General features: G+C 41.3%; 1 protein-coding gene across 2 annotated transcripts in view; it reads left to right on the top strand.

Annotated features, from left to right (window-relative positions):
* LOC115026714 (multidrug resistance-associated protein 4-like) overlaps window positions 1-18,939 on the top strand; it is a 35,456-nt gene extending 16,517 nt beyond the window's left edge. For both annotated transcript variants that reach the window (XM_029459644.1, XM_029459642.1), the window contains exons 21-31: window positions 4,412-4,562; window positions 5,330-5,449; window positions 5,575-5,685; window positions 5,806-5,906; window positions 6,999-7,190; window positions 10,706-10,861; window positions 13,739-13,828; window positions 14,288-14,460; window positions 15,040-15,145; window positions 16,460-16,594; window positions 17,957-18,939. In XM_029459644.1, coding sequence (XP_029315504.1) covers window positions 4,412-4,562; window positions 5,330-5,449; window positions 5,575-5,685; window positions 5,806-5,906; window positions 6,999-7,190; window positions 10,706-10,861; window positions 13,739-13,828; window positions 14,288-14,460; window positions 15,040-15,145; window positions 16,460-16,594; window positions 17,957-18,034 — 1,413 coding nt within the window. In that variant the 3' untranslated portion in view covers window positions 18,035-18,939. The remainder of the gene's footprint in view (window positions 1-4,411; window positions 4,563-5,329; window positions 5,450-5,574; window positions 5,686-5,805; window positions 5,907-6,998; window positions 7,191-10,705; window positions 10,862-13,738; window positions 13,829-14,287; window positions 14,461-15,039; window positions 15,146-16,459; window positions 16,595-17,956) is intronic.
* The last annotated feature ends 4,761 nt before the right edge of the window (window positions 18,940-23,700 follow it).

Genomic DNA, 23,700 nt, shown 5'->3' with positions numbered 1-23,700 from the left:
TAGGGCAAGACAATAAGAGGTGAGTACAGGGGTCTTTCAGTGGAGGATTTTGTGTGAAGGCTCTTGACCAAGTCACAACACTAACTGTGGGGTCCATATCTACTTTCATGGGTCTTCTTAACCATCCACGCTAATTCAGTTTGTCATCATGTGTTAGACACCAGCTGACAGTTACTTTCATTTAAGTGGGACTTAGCCTGGCCTCGCCAATGTTAAGGGCATATAAACATGCATAAACAGTGGCTCATAAATCATAAAATTCAGCAGTAAAAAACCTACAGTCATCTGGAGAGGGAGAAAATTGTTTAGAGTGCGTGTGAGAAAAAGAGGGAGTGCATGTGTGCAGTATTCAGACACAAACCCAGCACCGAAGAAACACACAGCATAGATGGCCATTGTCTAAAAACACTGGCGGGTGGATCGCTGTGTGAGTCTGTATATTGTGGCACATTGTGTGTCAGGCCTTTTCAGCGGCTTTGTGGGATATGAGAACTGCTGACGTAACCGTGAGTGCTGTAGGATGGGATTTCACTGGCTTTCTCTGCTTCTTTACCACGCGGGTGACAGAAGAAGTGAAGAATGTACTGGCTCCAGGCGTTACACAGGTTAGCCTGAGAAACACAGGAGATGGTCCTGTGTGGAAATATATAGACTGTGCCATAAATCCCCCTTAGAGCTTTGTTTCATGACAGTGCCATTGTCTTCCTGCACGAGATTCAAAATATACAAAGTGACACAGAAAGGTGAGAAGCATGACGATGAACTATACTACTTGTTTTATTCACTTATCTGTCAAATTAGAGTAAAGATACAACAGAAAACAGCATTGTGTGTGTGCGTGTGTGTGTTTGTGTGCTTATGGGTGTGCCTAACTGGCCACTCAGCAATACCACACATGGTCATTTGATGGCGAGCACTGGCCAGCAAAAGCTTCCAGTGTGTGTATGTGTGGTCTCCCATGATGCTGCGGTCCAGCACCTCAGCTGTTCTGACTCAGACATACAGGCCAGGACCCGGGGTGCTTTTAGCCTGGGAACGTACAAAACAAAGTCCCAATCTAATCTAGAATCTTACCTCATGTCTATATGACAAACATAATGAATTCTGTGCATTCGGAAAGTGACTTTTGTATCGGCGAATTGCTGTTTTCTTACGTTGTTTTCAAGAGAGCGAGAGAGCGAGAGAGCGAGAGAGCGAGAGAGAGAGAGAGAGAGAGAGAGAGAGAGAGAGAGAAAAGAGCAATGAATGAATGAATGAATTTGCTGGACACAAGTGATTTATAGTAGAGAAAGAGGGAGAGAAAGTGAGTGAGAGACCGCATTTCAAAGCCTTTCTCTTATTTCCAAAATGGGGTTGGAAATCAGCAGCTTGACTGAGCCCAAATAAGTGACTTCTTTTACCTTTTCACAGCACACAAAGGCCTAATCCTAGGACTACTTGAGCCACCAATGTAGACAGCGACTGAGACCACCACAGTATGTGTCAGACCCTCCTCACCACACACAAAACACATTGACTGCAGCTTTATGAAGTGAAAATGGCCCAGAAAGGGAAAATGTGAAGGAGGTGTCCACAGTCATCTCTCCCAAAGAAAGGCCATGGCATCTGGGCATTTAATGCTAAAATAAAGCCCAAAGACAGAGTAGAATGGATTGGGTCACTTCTATTGTTCCAGAGCCCGAGTGGAACAGCCCTGTTTTGTTTCAGTACCACTGACCCTTGCAACTCATTGTGCCACTCTGTCACGGAAAAGTGTGGAGAGAAAAAAAGATTCCAGCGATGACAGAGGACTTCTTTTGAGGAATTTTCGTTGCCATGCTTTCCCCTCATTTCCTGTTTTGTTTGCTCTCTTTTTTTTTTTTTCCCAGTGGCAAATATTGCACACCGTCAGTAAATAAAGGGAGGATGAAAAGGGGGGTTGTAAAAAAAAAGCATACTGATTATTTGTGTCCGGAGGGATGTTTAATTAAAGGCAAGTGTTTATTTTCTGCTGCGGAACAACAGTCGCTATCATTGCTGAGCACAAATATAGCAATTAACTTCAATTTTCTGCATTTATTTGGACATCAAAGAGCTGATAGAATCATTGAAAAAATAAAGCAATTAGGGTCAGCAGAGATCTCAATGGTCTTTGGACACAGCAGTGTGCCCACTGTGCTTGAATGACTGAATCACATGCGTGCAGTAGCTTTCTTTTCTTGCTAAAGAGCAATTAGCACTAATTCTTTATTTAAACAGTTTGTGTACAAAACCTTTCATCCTTTTATCCACTTTTATGTGCAGCGGGATGTGGCTTTGGGAGTTTTCTGTTCCTGTGTGGTTTCATAGGAGATATGGATATGGTCCGAGGGGGTGAGGTGTATGCTTGTAGGATCACTTATCGGAGTCATCTGTGTGTAGTGTGGGTGGGGGGCCACGATGCTGACATGATAAGCGCCAGACCACGCAAATGGATCACATCAAACAGGGCCTTGGCGACAGTGGGCCCTGGGGAGCAGGAGGAGGCAAGGCTTCCCATCTAATGGTTCCTGTTCCTCCTCTGTCGCCTCAGATGACCCCACTGTCAGATAAGCCTGTGTCGGACATTCGTGGCCCCTAACTGAAATGGGCCCAATTAGAATTTAAATAACCCAATCGGCAACTCATGAATGAGCAGTGTCGCCATGTCACCTATCATCAGCAGGAGAGTGAAAGAAAAACAGTACATTTGATAAGACATTTGTTCAGTTAATATTTGATCCCCTCAAGGGAAGGCTGGATAACATGCAGTAATGACTCGTGTGTCACCATCTCACTTTGCAGTCTGGTAGCCTTCCATCAAGGCAAAGATTGAAACTTATGTACTGTGAAATTCTTAGGATCAGTTGTGCTCAGTAGCTTCCACTCACTGTTTGATTGTGTGGGCTCCACTACAGCAATGGCTAGACTAGTAATACCCTCTTATCTAAACTGCAAATGGAATTGAGTAGCTTTTCATCATGAAACTACACTGAAAGTGATCATGCCTAAATGTGTGCTTAAGTGGCAGATAACATCCGTAATTAAGGTGCTAAATTAAATTTTCATCTCTCTGGGCTAGTCTGAGACCACTGAAGGTAACAGCACGATCCTAATCTCCACGTTTTAGGATTCATTTCTTAGGATGTGTCTAATTTCAGGGTATGAGGTTTCAATTTTATCATCTATCAATCGAATATGAAATATGTAAACACAGTATACCTTTCAGTTAAGAAGAAATGTTGTCTCTTATATTCAGTGGTGGAAGAAGTATTCACTTCAGTAACTCTTACTCAAGTAAAAGTATAGAAATATTATAAGCAAAATGTGCTTAGTATCAACAGTACAAGTACTCATTCTGCACAAGAATGCCCCATGTCACTGATGAATTAGATTTTTTACATTATATAACGTTAGGTATTGTAATCCAGTAATTCCCAGCCTAGGAGTTGGGCCCCTCAAATCTTTGGGGTCATGAGATGATAACAGGTGTAGCAAAGAGGAAAAAAACAAAGTTCTGCTACATCAAACAGTTATTTAAATGAAACCATTCAAAAGGTTTATGGGACATGTCTGTCCTCTTTGGTGGAACCACTAACAACTCACAGACATCCGAAATATGACAACTGCTTTTTTTGTCAGAAGTCACAAATCAAAAAATGCTGGAAACCACTGCTTTAATCTTTTGCAATGTTTTGTATTGTATAAACTCGTCCATGTACGCATACTAAATACTTAAGTAAAGTACAATACTGGAGTACTTGGTAATGACCACTGAAGGGCTGTGGTAAAATCATTTTATTTCATCATAATCATTCTAACTTCAGTTTCTAAACACAGTGCAGGTGTGGGTGCTTTAGTGTCATCAGACTCATTGCCTCCAATCCTGTTTAGGTAGCTCTGATATCCTGGTCTAGATGTGTCACAGAGCCATTAACACGGGTGATGAGTCACTGTGTTGTTGAGGGCTGTGTGGTTTGAGTGTGATGTATCAGACACCCACAGTGTGGTTCCCAGAGCCCTCTGCCAGTCACTGTGGCCATTGCTGTTGGCTGGCTGCTCTGCCAGGGAGGCTTACAGGCCAGAAGTGTTGAAGGGAAAGCCCAAGGGAGCCAGGGATATGAGCTGCAGTGGCCAAGTGGTAAATTCTCACCTGTTACTAAGTGAGAATTAGCGCTGTGGTCGTTTTCCTTTCACACTGTGAGTCACATAACCTCAGTCCCACAACCTGCTGTTACCTTTCTGTGTGTCTGTGAAGGTCTCACACAAATACAACGGAAAGAGTTTTTCTTATCTAGCCTCAAGAAATAGGCCTCACTGCCCCGGCGGTAGCCCACACAGCAGCAGTGGAGCTTTTGACTCTGTTGCTGTTTGTTTTGTATTGTGCTCCTTTCTATTTATCTTTCTGTCCCAGGTATTTCTCCAAGTCATTGGAGTGATTGCAGTAGCTGCCGTTATCATCCCCTGGATCCTTATTCCCGTTGCTCCCCTTCTTGCTGTCTTCCTGTTTCTGCGATGCTACTTCCTGCAGACCTCCAGAGACATCAAGCGCCTAGAGTCTACCAGTAATCTTTTTTTATTTTATTTGGGGTGGTGGGTTGGGCATGTCCATTTGTGGTAAGAGACAAAAGCAGACCACAGGAATGCTAATAGACCATTGAAGAAAGCCATGGTCATTAGCATAAAGGCTAAAGGTGCCGGTGGCCTATGGCTCGGCCACACGCAGTTTCCTCAAGAGATGGGAGTTCATGACATCACATACAATGGGAAAAATGCCAAGTGGGCATGACTAGGCCATTGCAGGCTTTAGTTTGTCTATTTTATTCTGGGCTTAGAGCCCAAATGCACATTGGCCAACAGGTTCCATCATCTTAAAGAACAAAAGTTTTATTAAAAAGCCCAGAGGAAACATTTAGGTTTTGTCTTTGGTTTTGTTAGCCTAACAAATAGAGACAAAAGACCACTCAATTCCAACCTTTCTCTAAATCAAAAGTCTTTGGCATCAGTGGCGTAATAAATATGTGTATGACGCAGTACGTGTTTCACTATTGATTACCACAATCACATTTTCTTCGTCTACGCCTTCTAAAGGTCAAAATATCATTATGTACATTATGAAAGGCAAGCTCACTTAAAAATACAGTGTATTGAAACATAGAAGCAGTCGGTGATAAAAGCATGATACATTAAAGCAAATATGTTCTGAAACCATGTTCACATTTTATTATGCCTGATTCTCTCTCGGTATAGAATAAGCAATGCGTCTGTGTTGAAAAATGTTATTGTTGAAGGAATGGAAAGCTGATTTTACAGATACATCTTTTTCTTTTAGCTCGGAGTCCCGTATTCTCCCATCTTTCTTCCTCTCTCCAAGGCCTGAGCACCATCCGTGCCTTCAAGGTTCAGGAGAGGTTTCAGCAAATGTTTGATGAGTATCAAGATCTTCACTCTGGTGAGAATAAAGAATGTCCTCATACCTATTCAGACCAATGTTGTTGAATGGTTTTAATATCAACAATATTTAGGCGGTAGAGATCATATGTATTACATAATCTGTATGTGTGTGTTCATTAACAGAGGCCTGGTTCTTATTCCTGACTACTTCTCGCTGGTTTGCTGTGCGCCTTGATGGAATTTGCTCAATTTTTGTCTCCATCACTGCTTTTGGCTGCCTTTACCTCAGGGATGGTACTGTATGGGCTTTGGATACAACATGTGACACATGATTGACATGTGAGATTTTATTAGTAAAACCCTGAAGTTTAAACTCATGACTTTTTCCTTTTTCTTCTTCTTCTGGTATTATAGGATTAGAACCAGGTGCTGTGGGTCTGGCTTTATCTTATGCAGTGACACTTACAGGCATGTTCCAGTGGGGCGTCAGACAGAGTGCAGAGATCGAGAACATGGTGAGATCATTTACACTTGAACACTTAACTGCAGTTTATATTTTGAGCAGACATCACTTTACATGCAAAACAATTTACGAAATAAATTCTGGGCCCATAAATGGTGTAAACTAAACAGAGCTTTACTCATAATGGCTCATTAGACCATTTTTGAAACAAAGGGGGAGCACAAAAACAAACACTACCACCTAAACTACAAGTACAACAAAACAAGACATCTAATCTTTCAGTATAACTATTTTAGTCATCAACCCAAACAAAAGCACCAACAAACTAATAAACTCTAACAGAGATAAACAACATATATTAACTAGAAATCCCCCCATGATGTGGCAGGCACTTGGTACATTCTGATTGGCCACTTCCTGTATTTAAGTTTGCTTTAAGGAGTGCATCGTTTGCTCCCGCCTGACAAGATGTCCCGCCTGTAGCAACAACCAGCAGTGGCATTCTCTAGAAATGAGAACAACTCAAGGCAATCTTATCTAAAGATAAACTAAAGGGTGACTGTACAGAACTAAATTCCTGCACTACAAATATAAACTAATGCCCTGCAAACAATGCTAAACAAACTCTTGAGTATCCTGTGTGAAACAAAAGCCATGTGTCATCATGTATCTGTTTGCTGATGTGTGTGCAATGGACATGATGTCAAAATGTCAACACACTCAATGAGAAGAAAAGTAACATGTAAACTTTAGAAAACTAAGGTGTGTGCAGGAGGGTTACTGACATTTAGATCAGCTGTGTGGACAGCAGGTGTGGCATTGTGAGAAATGTTGGCTCATTTGGACTCATTCCAGAGAATACAAGTCAACATATCTGCTCTTTTGACTTTGGCCGGTACTTTTAAAAAATCTATCCGTGACCTCCCAACTTTATGGAATTGCAAAACTGAATTACTGGAGTACTATTTTAAAACACTACTTCACTGGTTAAATATGATAACTTTTGAGATGGTTAAATAAGAATTTTAGTAGGACGTGTTGTAATGTTTACTGAGTGATCAAAAGAGGAAAATGTATAAATTAGAAATCTGTCTTTACAACATTAGTATTCTGTATTTTTACATGTAAAAAAAACATTTCGTAGATGACATCGGTGGAGAGAGTGGTTGAGTATGCAGAGCTGCAGAGTGAAGCCCCATGGGAGACGGACAAACAGCCGCCGCATGATTGGCCCAAGGCAGGCTCCATCACCTTTGACAGAGTCAACTTCTCGTACAGTGCCAGTGAGCGTTTGGTCCTAAAGAACCTGACTGTCGTCGTCACATCCAGAGAAAAGGTTATTGTCTTTATTCCCACCTGTGCATGCCTACTGGTGTGCACAGCCCATGACTTAGGTTGATATGCAGCTAGTGTAGAAGGCGTGATGTGATTCTTTTTATGTGGCATTATTTTCAAATCAATTATTAAAGGGACACCATATTGTACTGCTGAATCTTCAGGACTATACCATTTGTGATTCATGGAATACATATCATGTAATTAAGACTGTTCAAGTGGATCCATTTGTTCCCCATTTGCATTTTGAGTTACCTGACGGTGACAACTGTTTATTCACTATAAGAGAGAGGAGAGGCCGAGGGAGAGGGGCGAGGGAGGAGAGAGACGGAAGCGGAGGGAGATGGTTGAGGATGATTGAAACTGTGTTTAATGCAGGGGGTGTATTTTGCATGGCTATGGTTGGCCAGGGCGGCTGATTTCACAATGGATGGGTTGATAAGTGTAGAGGCCCTGGCTCTGACAGCCCATGGGAGGGATCTCTGCCACATGCCCTGGGGGTGAAAGGCTTTGTGCATCCTGACAGTTCCCCTGACACCCTTTCACAAGAAAACCTACCACCTACAGAACAAGATCCATTCACTCTGGTCCTCATACAGTCACATACTGCACATAATCATATAAAAACATACAACTCAACGCAACACAACTGTTGACCTCCCATTGTTTAAAGAAAAATAGCTTAGTAAGGGCATATTACTCATCTTAGAAAATCAAAGATGCACAGTCCTTGTCCTTGTCATGTCATTATGCTGAAGATAAAATGTGACTGCCATTATGGTTTCTTAAGTGCTAATCTGAAATAACATAGAAAGGCAACATGTAAAAAGCTTTTTTTTCTTCTAAAAGTTTGATTAATGAATACCAAGGAAAGTGTGACGATCCATGCCGAACACTTTCATCATGAGACAGTTCTTTTGAGAAAAACAACCATTATTAAAAACTTTAAAGTACTTTTGTCAATCAGGAATTAGTGTATTCTTAGTGAAGGTGGATGGACAGGTATACGAAGCCTCTGGGTATGCATCTTTAATGATCATGCAATTAAAGTCTTTGTTAAGAAAGTTATGAATGCTGTTCAAAAATACAAAAAAAATAAACAAATATAGCAAATTGTATATCAGGGCGAACAGAAGGACCCTTCACCTGCCATATTCCAGATTTGTTTTGTGATGGAGTGTTTCATCAGTGTGTTTAAAATGATACTTCATCCTAACATAACATTCTTGTGTATCCATCTGCTAGAAATGTTCATGTTAAGGGTAAGTCAGGGCATCAACGACCATGAGGGTTTGCCCTACAAAAGGGCAGAAGTGACCCTACTCTTGATCTACTTATTTGAGCAACAGTGACAGCTTCATTGTTGTCATTATGCTTTACTTGCTAACATATACTCATTATCTACAGTTGGCTTTATTCTAGTAATCTCCTCAAGTCTGCAGATGTCTTCCCAGCAATCTCAGCAACTTTGGGCATCACTTTAGGGAGAGCAAATACTTTGTGTAGCACTTTTCAAAACAAATATACAAAGAGCTTTACAGTCAGAAAGAATCATAAAAGACTGAATACAAGTAATAGTTTACATAGACCATGAACCTGTGTGTTGACTAGCAGACAGTGAATGACCCAATGTGTGTGACTCCTATTCAACAGCTCCATCTGTGAGTCAGTGGTTGCAACAATGCATCTTTCTCCTACTTCCTCTTTTGAAAACATTCAAAGTGCGAAAATGTTTGTTAAAAATAAACATATAAACTTTCTTATCCCTGCTGCCTGGGTAACACACATTTGTCTGGGTCCTGAGAGGTTTGTGTGTAGGATATTTTGTCACCGGGGTGAAGCCTTTTCAATCGATGAGTCAACAGTACCACATTTCTCTTTTACAAGTAAGGTGCTTATTCTGTAAGCAGTTCAATCATGTCTCTGCACTCCTTGCTGCAGCTACTGCACAAGAGATATTCTACTGTCACGCCAAATGTGTTGGTGACATCCTCTTGACAAGAGGTCACAAGGGGTTTGGGGAAATATTTCCTCTTCTGAAATGTTTCCTACAGGGACCAGGTAAATGCATCCGATGGTGCGTTCCTGCGTCCCTCATGTGATAATCGCCTGTGTTTCTTCAGGCCCTTGTAGTGGGACCGTTTCAGCCTACTGCACAGCTCTCTCTCTCTCTCTGTGTTGTCAATTTAGATAGCTTTGCTGTTTGCTGTTAACCTTGACTTGATCCTTCCTACCCACCACCTAAATTGGGAGAGTAGAAAGAATAAGACAAAAAGGTTGCCCATTAGCTAATGGCATATTACTGTGTCATTGTGAGGATGTTAGCATGCTGACATTAGCATTTAGCTCAATGCACTGCTGTAACAATATACAGCCCAACAGAGCAGCTAGCATGGCAGTGGACTCTTAGCTGGCGTTCAGATTAAAATCAGCATAGCATTAAAAAAACGCAAAGAGGCTGGGGGCTGGTAAGTGCTGTTGTGGGCGTATTGCACATGACATACAATCCAGGAAGTAACAGATTTTGTTACTTCCAAAGATTTTTAAAAGTTTTATTTGCCATTTGCTCAGGTACAAGTGTTAAAGGGCATTAGAATACTTGTGCAGATCAAGTAATAAAGTGCAATAAATACTATAATACATATAAACAGATAGCGACAGATGATAAATATGTACACAGCAGTTTGTTATAGTCACAGACAAAAGGTTATCACAGTTGCAACAATTTCGTCGGTTTTGAGGTTAACTGAAGAGATGCGGTGTTCACAGGTCAAAGTAATTCACCGGGAAATGTGTCGTCGCATTCAAAAGAATGAGTGGGCTGTATTTTTTTAATGCAAGGCTACTGCCAGTCTGAACACAGCCTTTGTACTCTTACGTCCTGATTGGGTGGCTCGTACAGTACATGAAATACACAGATACAAAAAGATGAGTGGTTAAGCCTATAAAGCTCATAGAGCCTAGTTTAATGGCTTCACTTGTTATAGAACTGGAGTTATAATGAGTAACTGCAAATTCCCAACCTACAGACATTGGCATATAATGCGTGAAACTGTTGGACGATGAAATGAGCACTTTTTTATAGAATATAGCACATTTTAAAACAGCTGCCTTGAATTATAAACATGCAAAATGTCCAAAACTCTTCTAATGATACAACTGAGATACGAGGAATAGGTTTAGTTTTGAAACGTAACTGATTAAGGTTCAATAGAGGCTTAAAACATTCTTTAAAAAGCAGGCCTTTTCTCCACTATCTGCCAAAGTCATGTGACGACTGTCAAAGAAAGTGATTTGTTATGTGGAATGTTTGCCATTAATCTCTCTTTATCTCCACATGATACAAGTGGTTCCATTGTACATAGCCATATGACATGTTCCCTCAGTCACAGTGCACAATAATCGCAAGTATAATTGTAACAGCCCCCAAAGAGCATGATTATATTTTGTCTTTTGTTTGTGAAATTTGTGGTTTTTATTTCAGATATAACACTAGTTCTCATTTCTCCACGGTAGGTTGGCATCGTTGGACGCACCGGTGCTGGTAAAAGCTCCCTGATCTCTGCTTTGTTCCGGCTGGCAGAACCTGAGGGACGAATAATGATTGATGGTTTTCTGACTTCTGAGATTGGTCTGCACACCCTACGCCAGAAAATGTCCATCATCCCACAGGTGCCCTTTTTAAATGGCTTGTTTTGGCACTTGAAACTACATATAGTAACCAATGGATAGATGTTATATTTATAAAAATATATCATCATATATATATATTGGAGAGACATACAATCAGCGTGGTATTATGTTGCGTTTTAATTTTTTTTTTCTTAAACTACTGGAGTTTTACTTTAACTTCTTCTGTACTTCTTTTGATTCTTCATGATTAAGAAATGCCAGATGAATACTGGTAACAGACACCTACATGCTTTGGCCCTCGCTTTTTTTTTTTGATACGCCTGGCTTTTAAAAAGCTAAAACAAGTGAGGAAATTTACAGTCGTCTCTCAGGGGATTTCTGAAAGTGAGACAAACGGATGCCTTGAGACAGTTTTACTTTATTTCCGCTTGTTGAAACTGATACGGCATTAAGAAAATGCCAGCCTGCGGGTGAGTGTCAGCAGAGTGGAGGGAGGGGAGAAGACTCCCACGGCCTGTACTGTGAAGAGAGCAGTTCCCCATCCCTGACAGAGGATTAGCCCTCTACCCCCCAAACATGGGAAAGCTGCTTAGAAGAAGTCTCCCCCATCCTCACAGTCAGAGTCCCCTTGTACACCGTCACTTAGCCCAAGTCTCAAACATTTCTAGGGTGCAGCCAAGATGCCCAAAAACGGTTTCATTAATGCTTTTCTGTGGATTTGATAGGTTTCTGGCATTGCTACTAATTCCGATAAAGTTTTACTTCCCAGTCCAAACTAGTTTGAGATGGATGTGATGTGCGTTTGATGTGATTTTGTTTACTCCTAGAGGAAGAGACTTGCACAAAGTGGCAGGTTAGGAGTCAGAACTTAAACTGCACGCCCATCTGTATCACATGGGGGATAGCATTTTATGATGTGAAGTCCTACCAGTAGAATTTTTCAGTATCATGCTCTTAGTTTTACAAACGTATATAGAGCAGAGTCTGTTGGAGTTACACAAATCCATCTGAAAGCCTTTTTATTCTCTGGCGAGACGTCAGCGATAAAGTGATATTCAGTATGCCTTTCACGTAGAAAGAAATCTTGATATAACTTGCTATTTGCTTTACCTTTTCATGTGGAATTTTGAGTGTGATACTGTATGTACACCATACATTGCCAGTGAGGAGTTTCATTATTTGCCACCCACAGATTTGATTATGATAAGCTTTTATTAGCATATGGCATTAAAAAAAGGATCCATTTCAGTTTCTATTGAATTCTCAGGAATGACTTAGTAAAAATGAATTCTGTGGCAAACAGAGGGCTTAGAATTGGTGGAGCACATAATCGGTCTATAGAAAGCTGTGCTTGAAAGCAGTTTTTCCGACCTAACATTGAATCCTCAATTAAAGTGTGTCACAAAACTAGTTTGAATTGGGACTTCAGCTGGCTTAATGACAAGGCGGTATTTTGGTGACAGAAGGAAAAGTTCATTGGAAGTAAAGAGGTGGAACATTTTCTAAGGCGCAGGTAGCAGGGATGAAGTCCCTAAAGCTTTATTCTTTCTGGGTGAAAATTGAGCAGTTAGGTCTTCTGACCTACATGGAGGTTGGTTGTGACAGGATTTTGTATTTGAGGGGTGTCTGCTGTGTGTGTACACTGCAGAAATCTGTGCTTACATACCTGAGTTGAGATGGTTTTTTTTCTGTCTCAACACCGGCTGTGAAGCTGACCTGCAAGAGAGCAGAGATGAATGCATGGGTAGTGAGTCACATTACCACTAGAAGTAATGTAACCTTAATGCAGGACACTGTTGTGTACTTTACTCCTGCTCATGGTCTAATCTCACAGTTGCCAGGTGACCAATTCCTATCTTGATTTGAGGTTAGATGCATATCTTGAGTAAACTGGAGTTATTACATATCCTTGACTGTGATGAGGATACAGTTGAAGTCCATCAGTGTTTGTTATAGGCAGTTGCTTGCTGCTCATGCGTCGCCTGTCATAGACTCTGCAACATATCATTAAAGCTTTTTTCATATGGTCATTATAACCATTTAAGTGTCATAAATTCAGTGTTATGTTTCAAAGGAAAGCACAGCTGTATTTGTTCACTGATAAAAAAGAAAAGCCATATGAGAAGCTTATCTACAGCAGCTCTGTACTATGAGAGGAAAAAGGGTCTCTGTATGATGACCTGGGAGAGTCATGGCAAGTGTTCAGTAAATCACTTCAGCATTGGAGCAGGATTTATGAATACATATCTGACCTGACACAAGGATATGCCGGCTTGCTCCTATTTATCAGGTTTACCACAAACAGAGTGACATGTTGGAACTGTGCCTGTGGACTTGCGGGCTAGTTCCTCTGTACTGTAATGAAGAGCTTTATTTACTCTCGTAAAGATGGCTGTGCGGCTAAACCTTGATACAGGTGTGTGGCTCACCATAAATACATATCTTGGACATCCTAGCTGTCTGAGATCTGAGGCTGTCCTTTCACGAGGGTAGTCAACTGATGCGATAACCCCTCGTGGCAGATGCTTGTGGGAGTAAAGCTGTTACTTTTGGCAGACATTTTGAGATCATCATGTCTAATACAGTTACTGTATGAAAGTCTTTGTATGATAACAGTGACTATATGCCACTTGTTTGTGCCATATTATATATTCAGACAATGTCACACAGTTATTATCTACCGACACCATTGCACAAGCTCTGGTTTTCCAAGTAAAAAGATCAACTTATTGAAGCATAGTTGGCCAGAACATTGAATAGAGCTTCTGAGTGGAGCAAGCTCTTTGTGAACATCTTCCCCTCAAACATTGCCTAGCGGCGCTCTATAAAGCTTGTCTTAACCCTTTCATACATCTTCCCCCTTGTCATTATCTTAACTGGCCACGGCCTTCTCTTTCTATATCCATCTATCCACAGGACCCAGTTCTCTTCACGGGCACCATGAGGAAGAATCTGGACCCTTTCAGGCAGCACACAGATGAGGACCTGTGGAATGCACTCCAAGAGGTACTCCAGCGTGGCTCTGAATGATTCCCCCTCGCCGGCCCAGGGGGGGATCCCTCTGTCCCCCTGTACAATGCTGCCATTCAGCCTCCCTGCTCGCCACAAGTCATGGGGGGAAATCCCATTAGGGCCATGGGGCCCAGCTCAATGTGCGGCTTGTAACTGGGAACCATTGAAAGTGCTGGGGGAGATGTGTTTGGGCAGTGAGGCCAACCAGGATGAAGGCTCCCCCCACAGTGAAGGGCTTCAGCTCCTGGTCCTGCCTCTGAATGGGTTTGGTGGCCTGGATTAAAGCTAGAGGCTGTCCACAAGAGAGCACTGGCCAAGGTCATCAGTGGACCTGGCCCTGCATTGTGCCAGGCGGTTAATGGGTGTGTTTGGATAGCTCTTTAAAGACATCCCCACAGGAAGCCTTTATGAAGGGGTAATGAAGGGTTGGGGCTCTGCTCTCCCTCTCTGCAGGTGCAGATGAAGGCTGTGTTGGAGGACCTGCCCAATAAGCTGGAGACGATACTAACTGAGTCCGGCTCTAACTTCAGTGTGGGCCAGAGGCAGTTGGTGTGTCTGGCCAGGGCCATCCTCCGGAAAAACCGCATCCTCATCATTGATGAGGCCACAGCCAATGTGGACCCAAGGTCAGAGGACACAACACGTGAACAGCGCTCTACTTGTAGCTTGTTTACTGTAAACTGGTGCTAATCCAGATGGGTATTTTTTAGCTGGATTTAATAAAACTGTAGCAACACTATTGTTATACAAACCAAAATTATTCCTAAAACAAGACTTTTGTTCGAGCCACTCTGCAATTGTAGCAATAGCACATACTGTAAGTGAAACGAATGAAAGGTGCACACATTTAACACTCATCACTCACCTGGTGGGAAAGGATTATATTTCTTAAAGCATGTGACTGGAGCATTAGAACGCTATTATTATGACTTTTAAAAGGTAAAAGATTAGGTGAAAATATTATGGAATCAAAGCATTATAAAAGTATTACAAGACACAAACAATCATCTTAAAGTCAAAATAAACTGAACCCATCTTTTGTTAACTGAAGGAGCTTTGCTATCCTTTATTTTTATACACCCTCTTATGCACATACCTCGCTGCTGATGAGCCATTGTTCAGTGTTAAGTAAAAATCCCTGCCCAGGGGTCTATAGGAAGAGAGTTTTTTTGTGCTGACGTGTTGTGTTCCCTGCTCTTTTTTAGAACTGACAGCCTGATCCAGCAGACTATCCGGGACAAGTTTCAAGAGTGTACAGTCCTCACCATTGCTCACAGGCTTAACACTATCATTGACTGTGACAGAATACTGGTAAGTAAGAATGCAGTAAATTTCCATTGTCCAGCACTTCAGTCAGTATTTTAAATCAGACCACGATCCTTCAGTTATAAGCTGCAAGTTAACAGACAGAAAAATGGGGTGAAACTACAGATAACCAGCCAGAAGTTCAGCGCATTTAGTCCTAACATTTTGTGATCTCCCTACTCAAACGTGTTCTTTCTATAATAAAGTGGCCCACAGAAACGTGTGCTTCATTTTCCCTCCCACTGCTGTACGTCAAACACATCAGGGCTTACAAACACCTCTTCCTTTCTTTGCAAGGCGCCTACTGCACAATCTTTACAGAGTTTTAATTCACTTGCTCTATTTTCAGAACAGCTGGCCGGATTTCTCCATCACAGCGTTCCCTCATTGAGCCTGTGCTCAGGCCACTTGATCTTTGGCCCTTTTCCTTCTACTTCCTGCAGAGGTGCCAATTAGTGCCATTTGTGGCAGAATTTGTTAAGCGTCTATGGAGGACAGGACAACCTGGTGGCTGCTTGGTCACTGAGAGGGTTGCTGAGAAAAGCCAAATATCACACAGTGGGGACCGTTTCACACCTACACTCGTGTTAAATGCCCCCAGATTGTTGCGCACTCCGGGAGAACTAAGCTTTGGCCCACCTGAATTGCCTTGATCAAATTCTTAAACCATGCCATATTTAGACGCAGAATGTTTTCCAAAATACAAACTCCATCTGCTAGTATCCTGTCGATTATGACAGCAGCTGCAGAAGTCTCCCTTTCATACTAAACACACCCTGAAAGTGGGCTTTAGCGATAACAAACTGCTCATTACCGCTGTAAGGGGATCCAGCTTGTTAAAATTTGTCTGTGATATAATTGTAGTCTTTTCCAAACTGCTTGAATTGGCACTATTCTTTGTGTGGTTTATATGGCATGTGATGATACAGGAAAGATGGTAATTTTCTAGAGTGTCTTAAAGGTGTGATTGTTGGATTTGACTGAGGACCACCCCTGAGCCGCTGAAATGCCAGGATAAATACATGGATAAATCACTGATCTTCAGTCTGTCAGAGTCAGCGTGCTAGACTTTCACACTGCTAACAGGCCACGCTCATTGTCCGTGACCTTGTCGAGCACAAACAGGCACCGGTGTTTGCTGTTGCATGAGTCACATGAAATGGATGGTTCCTATGTGCAGAGACTACTGTTTCCCCCATTCATCTCGCACCGTCTGCATGCATCACTCAGCAGTGAAACAGCTGAATGTCAGTTTTCCCCAAAGTAAAGTATACAGGCGGCGACAGGCGCTCACACCCAGCATTGTATGCGTGATTGCAGGTTCTGGATGCCGGCAGGATCCAGGAGTATGACGAGCCATATGTGCTGCTCCAGAACCAGGAAGGGCTCTTTTACCAGATGGTCCAACAGACAGGCAGAGCCGAGGCCGCCTCACTGCTGCACACAGCCAAACAGGTAACCACACCCACCTTTGTCCCAGGACGGGGCTGTCACTAAATAGAGTCCAGCCGTGCCACACTAATCCCAGACTCTCCCTTTAACTCCAGACTTCATTGCTCACCTCCAAAATGATACAGTTAAGCAAGAGAAGATGTGCATTACCCTGACAATGCAAAGACACTTGATTACCATTTTAATTTAAAGTGCCTACTTGGAGCATTGCAACACCATAACATTAATTTCAAGAGAGAAATTGTCCCCTTTGTAGATTTACATCCTCTGATTTTATCCAAGAAACTCTCCGTATAATCTTTTTCTCATAATGTAATTTTGAGATCATTTTAGAGATGATTCTAGAAAAGCAGCTTTCTTTGCACTATATCTATTTGGAAATATTGGGTTTAACTTCATCGCGATTTGGGATAAACTTTCTTTGGGGATTACTGTAATAGAGAATGTCCATATTTTTCCCCTGTGAAATTCATTTGTGATGTAATTCCCCTTCAGACACTGCACAGATAAGAGCCGGCTATTCATTGTTCAATTCCATTTTATGTGTGTCTGTCTGGGACTACAGATACCATATTGCAACTTCAAACAGGTCTTTGTGAAATAAGAAAAAGTAGGCATCATTTCATTTTCTCTCTGTCCCTCGCACAAATTTATCAGCGGAACTGTATCTTCTCAGCCAGAGGAGTGAAATGAGTAAAATACTGATTTCAAAGACTCAGCACACTGTGGCATTATTTGGTATCGTCTTACCCTGTACACTGGCGGATTGGTAGTGACATTGTTCAAGCCCTTACGTTTTCCTTCTCTTTATTGTAAGGGTGCTCTCCTTAGATCAGATTACTGCAGCATCCATAACTGTCTAGCACCACTTATTAAATACTAAGATGGTCCACATGTTGTGTGTCAAGTTTCTATAGTTGTCAGTCAAGGTTTAAATACATTCAATAATCTGATCTCAACCTCTAGCTCCTTTGTTCACGTTGAAAGAGAACGCCAGAGTAGACAGTATACCTCATGCTGGGACCAACCTGTTTTTACCTGTTCTCCCTCTTTTTCTCAAACTTTCTGTTATTGAAATCGTCGGTCTGTCAGCGCCTCTTTGTAGTAAGAAATCAAGCATTTTGTAAGCCAACACACAGGTGAAAATGAACTCAAATGGAACAAATAATTTCAGTGATTATCTATATTTTTTCCCGTGAATTTCACAGGGCTAAATAAGCCACTTTTGCATGCTTCAGTGGCTGACAAATCCCTTCAGCCAGCTCCGACTGGATCTGTCATGAATCACACCTTAAATAGATCGAAGCTTAGATTGGACTGTGTGCTTGTGTTCTGTGACACTGCTTCCCCCTGATGCACTTCCAGGTTTACGTGAACAAAAAGCGTGTGACAGACGTTCGCTGTGCCAAGGACATCAGTGTCATCTTTGAGACGTCTCTTTGACAGTTTGGAGAGTCGCTGCGGCCCTCGCGCTCACCATCACTGACCAAATCTTTTACCAGATATACTTAGATTCCTTCCTGTATATTAAAATGTCTTTAGTCTCCCAGCAGCCCGAGTGTAGTATCTTCTGCATTTGATTGGCAAAGTCTTTTGGTGTGGAACAATTATCTGAGGCAGGGTGTGCCTTTTTTATTGACAGCATTTTACTGGATGGCTGTTTATTGATTACACCCTGCTATGTTTATGTATGTGTGTTCTGGCCTCTTGGGTAGCTTCAATCCTGCACTGGTGCTTAAAAGAGTGCAGATATTGGATGTGTTTATCATGGTGCAATAAATTATTGGTGACTTAAATTATTCTTTTAAGGCAAACATTGTTGGGTAGGACCGAGGTCTCTTTATTATTTGGAAAATGCTTGAGAAGACGAGGAGAACGTGAGAAGAGACGGCCACGTTTTCAGTAATTATTGTGCCTTAATTAGACTATGGATTTTCGTTTTTGTTAATTGCACTGTTTTAATTAAGTCTTCCAGCACTTTGACGATAGTTGTGTTATGTGTACCTCAACTCTTATCAGGAAAGGACAGTAAAGTTATAATGTAAAGTTTTAATGTAACATTTCATGTGCGTGCAATGATGATGACTAACACCAAGAAACGTGGAACAGAAGTTTATTGCCTCTGAAAAATGTTCTCCTAATATCAACTTCCTCTCTTCTGATAAACGGGCTTTAAAATCATAGTTTAGCCTGACTGTATATATAGCTATGTATTTATTTACATTGTTTTCTATATGTTTGCGTACGGTTTTGTTAAAGGTCATATCTCAGGGAGTATTTGTATTTGTTTAGTCATAAATAAGTGATGCAATTCTAAAAACATGCAATAAAAAAAAGTATTGCTTTGATGTTTCAGTACTGTCTTCATTTTTGCATTCAAAACATTGTCTTGTCTCATTGCATTGACTCAATAACCATTTCCTGCTGCTGTTGCTGATGCTATATTCAGATATCTGAATGGTGTGTTTGCTTCAGGTCAGTGGTTACAACTGGTCTTGACCAAGATGCTACAAATTGGTAAGTGGTTAGGAAGAACAACCTAGTGATTATCTTGTTGAGTCAAGGGATTTTTAAAATTCTGTTTCACAGTGGTAAAGCGGTGCAGCCATTTACTCTTTTATTTAAGCGTGCTGGTAGTGCAATATGACGATTACGTTCCCAATTAAATTGTAATTTTGTAATCACCAGCTCAATTAGAAAAGAGCTGTTTAATTCGCCTTCATACAGAAAAGAGCAAAGCCGGTGATTACGCATTCAGAGATGGCTGTCAGTGAACACTTAGCTTGCTATCAAAGGCTGTATTTAACCAGGCCAAGATTTGGGTCGTGAACTGTGGGACATCAGTTCCTTTAAAAGCTGAGTGATTTACACAATTCATTAAAGCCAGTGAATCTTCAGCCAGCGTCATATTAAATGGTTACTTACTCTCAAATAGCCCCTTGGGAGTTGAATTGTTGGCTCACGAATAGATTAAAGTTTACATTGAAAAGAGAAATTGAATTCAGAGGTAATCAATAGCATAATGGGCCAGTGAGAGGAGCCTGCTGCCTCAAATGAAATTACCATATTTTTAATCTTAATTTTCCACTCTGTTTATCTGACAGTGTGGATGTGCAATCCAAACAGATAATGAGAGAGTGGGATATTGACAGAGAGGTCCTCTGGAGTGCTTGTTTCAGTGATTAAACGCTGTGATCTGTGATTACTTTGTGTCGGGTGTCAGGCTGGCAGCCAGGGCCCGGGGAGACACAGGCCCATAGCAGCTGGAGCATCATGGGTCTCTGAGGTGCTAATGCACCTGACACAGCATTGACAGCATTCGAAATCCTATCAGGGACTGCACCACACGGCAGCTGCCACAATAGGAATACTCGTGGCACTATCTACATCAGAGTCAGCATATATCCTCTCTGCTCTCCCCCCGATAACAGCCAACACAAGAATGGCGACAACAAAGTTTGCACAATAAGTATTATTAACCAGATACCTTCCTACGTCGCTCAATAATGGCGCCATTTTAAGACATATCTGAATAGGTGTGCAAATAGCAATGCTGTCAACATAGTGCTGATATGGCTTTAATAAATAAATGTCTGAGAAACCTGGCAGTCCACACAATGAAGTTTAATCCCAAAGAAATAAAACACAAAATAAGAGTCGGCACAATGTGGAGGCAGTGAATGAAATGAGGCATTCACACCGTAGCATTTAATCCATCCACACTTTAAGAGAGGAGTGATACGTTGGTGCTGATTTGAGGATGTGATACACATCCTATTCAGTTAAAGATGTTTTATTGTCATTTGAGAGAAGAATAATGTAACAAGTATCTACAACAACGGAAGTGGTGTAAATTGTTTAAGGTTGTTTTGTTACGTGCCAATAAATAAGTAGTCTCAAGGCCATTTTGGGTTGAGGAGACAATGTTTTTCACAAACTTTCTGTTGTGCCAGCATTTTCTTTTGTGATGGATACTGCTGTTTGACAAATGGAAACAAATTGCATGGTGCAGGCGCCTGAATGGCAGGGAGTTGGGGAGTGTCAAACACGGTGCTGAAAGACGATGAAGCGAGAGCCTCAGGTTTTTGTGGGCGACTCAGACCTGACTGATCCCAGCATAAAGTACTTGTTGAAGAGAAGGAGAAAGGAGAACAGGATTTCGACAGGCTGCAGTGAAATTAGGAGAATTGACTATGGCGGCTTTGTTCCTGGCTGGTGACATGGGGTGGGGGAGATGGAGAGACTGGAGCGATTCCCCAGAGACTCTGCGCTCAGCCTTTCTAAAGTGACTACAAACTGAATATCTGACAAGTTCCCAAGGCCTGACATGACTCTGTGGGGAGCTAAGAAAACAAACAACAAAATGGCTTTTAAGATACATGTAGTGACACTGCATGTAGTCTGTTAGAAAATGGCTTTTTTATCATGTTAAAAATAGGTTTTCAATGTGGAATATGTATGCTATATTTTCTAGATTGTCGCAACAACCTAGTTAGACCTAGTTTTTCCCCAACAGACTTTGTAAAAGTAGAAACTACCAAATATTGATTTGCAAATCCATTAGAGGGCTTATAACTAGCTGCTTCTCTTTCATCTTGCATCACAAAAACATTAACCTCCCATGCATGCTCACGTGAGCTTTAATGAGCAACACTGCAACACTGTATCACGGTGTCTCAGCAGTTTAGTGACCACCCGGGACTGGCCTTATGGACTGGCTCACTAATACTGCTACAAACAGTAATTATAGGTCATATGTGTAATGGATGATTGTGCTTCGTAAACTCCCCAGGCTGTGGTTTGTTTCAAACTCTCTAGAGTGCGAAGTATATTTAATAAGCAGTGGATAATTTCACTCAAATTGAACACAAAAAACAAGGGTGGATCCATTTATGTATTTGAAATCATAAAGAGTAACCATATTTAGGCAAAACACAACATATAACAGAACAAGTGGTCTTAAAGAAGCCTGTTTTTTTTTTTTTTGTAATTTCACCTGCCCCTACTACTTTGAACTAAACTGGCTAATGTGGCCCTTTTGAAAGGCCACCAAATAGGAAACCTCTTTGCATGCTTTAGCCTTAAATCCCGGGCATGCTCTGTCACCTTCCAAAAGTGCTGTTTGATTCTTCAACTGCGAGAGAAAGAAGCAAAGTGGAGGGCTAGACAATAGCACAGGGCTTATCTCATCAGTAAATAAGGCTTATTGCTTAAAGCTATAAAAGGCTATGCTTATTGGTGATGTCACCCCTTTGTGGAAGATTGATGAAGCTTGAGGCAGGGGGCATAATGTGAGTGAGAATGTGTGGAGGAGGAGGAGGAGGAGGCCTGGTGCACCAAAGAGTTTCTAACTTTCCCCTGCAGAGTTTGATATAATTTAAAATGTATGACATATATTTTAACTGCTGCTGCACTAAAATTGCAGTCTTTGGAGGTAAACTAACTCAAATGTACTTCAAAGTTCCATCTGGCCAGGGGGCTTTTATCCTTGGCCATGAGAGCGGTTGATGTTCTGTGCATGTAAACGTGCAGCTTTGGGTAAAGGTGGGGACAGCTTGTGTCCCCCATTATTGTCTGGTTGCATTTACGTGGGTCCAAGGGCCCACTGTGTCTTTTCGGGTTACTTTCTCATCATTTCTCCTAATGTAGAGACCCACAGGGTTGGTGGCAAGCGCACAATGCGGCTGTTGTATGGTTACTGTCAGCTCTCTCAAATAAGGCTTCCTGTTCATTAGACTTCTTTTCACCTCCACACAATGCGCCGGCTTTGCAGCAATAGTGAGTCGACGCCCATCTCTTCAATGCCATGTGAATAGTTCTAAATAGTGTTTATGCAAGCCATTGTTGTCTATTGTGTGCCCAGTCTTAATGCACAGTGATTTGCCTGCTTCTGTAGCCTGGGATACATTATCTTGCCTATGTGGCTTCAGATGCATGCCTGGCTTTTGAGCCAGTAAACAGTCTAAAAGTTAACTCCCTATGGACAATACTGGAGATGCCTGATAAAGTAGAACAGAGTTTACTAAATGCCCCTCCATAATGACTCAAATTGCCTCTTCCTCTGCTGAATTTTGAATCTGAATTTCTGTTTAAAACTTTGTAGTTCTATCATCTGAAAAAGTCACACCTCTATAATTTTATAAAAAAATAAAAAAAGTATCTTGTTTTTTTTTGCCCCCCCCCTCCCCTAGAAAATATAATAATTAAAATAAAGTTTGGAAAAAGAGTCAAATTTAACCTCAAAAATGGTTTTAAATCATAATCTATGAGGATTATTTTTCAATAAATACATAGTAAAGTTGATACTGTTGCTTTGGAAGATTAGACTGACACTATCTGCTGCACATCTGGTGAAGAATGTCCATTCAGTGGGGAGATGTATTTAAACCCTGTGTCTTTATTCTTCAGACTGCCAGTGTGAAAATGAAAGGGTAATACAGATAGACAGCCAGGTGGATAATCTGACACAGATCACAGTCAAAGAATAACAACTTTAAAATCTTGAAGATAATGTCAAAACGATATGTCTTGCAATGGAAATCGTATGTCTTGTGACTCCCATCAGTTACCTTAACATGCATGTCTGTGTGTTTGGACCACAACTTTATTGATTAAGCTGATTTGGAAAAAGATAAAGAAAAGATTCCATATAAATTGTGCATTTGGTTCAGTTTATGTACATGTACTATAGCTATATTTTCCATTTCACAAAGTAGTCCCTGCTCTACATTTGAACTGTTCGGTTACCTTGAGGTTGCTTCTAGAGCACTAAAAAGAGGTTGGTGGCACTAAAATGTTTTTCTGAAATAACCCTGAAAATTGAGAACGCAGGAATGACCATAATATTATAGCCTTCATCTGTTTGTGGCATTGTTCTAGAAAGCATATACATCACCTCCAGTGAGTAACTGATAGGTCTAACCATTCACTTCTTGGATAGATGCACAAAAGCAGAAGATATCTGCGGCACAGATTACATTATTCTCATTTCAAAAGCATTCACAGTCAAGTATGGAGAACAGAAAAAAAAGATGCTTTTAATGCCGGCCAATGATTACAGGTGAGTGATGTAACTGATAGTTGGCCCCATTATTGTTCGGAGATTTGGT

This window comes from Cottoperca gobio, chromosome 21 (assembly GCF_900634415.1).
Source record: "Cottoperca gobio chromosome 21, fCotGob3.1, whole genome shotgun sequence".
Taxonomy (NCBI): Eukaryota; Metazoa; Chordata; class Actinopteri; order Perciformes; family Bovichtidae; genus Cottoperca; species Cottoperca gobio.
This window is presented reverse-complemented; position numbering and strand designations above follow the sequence as displayed.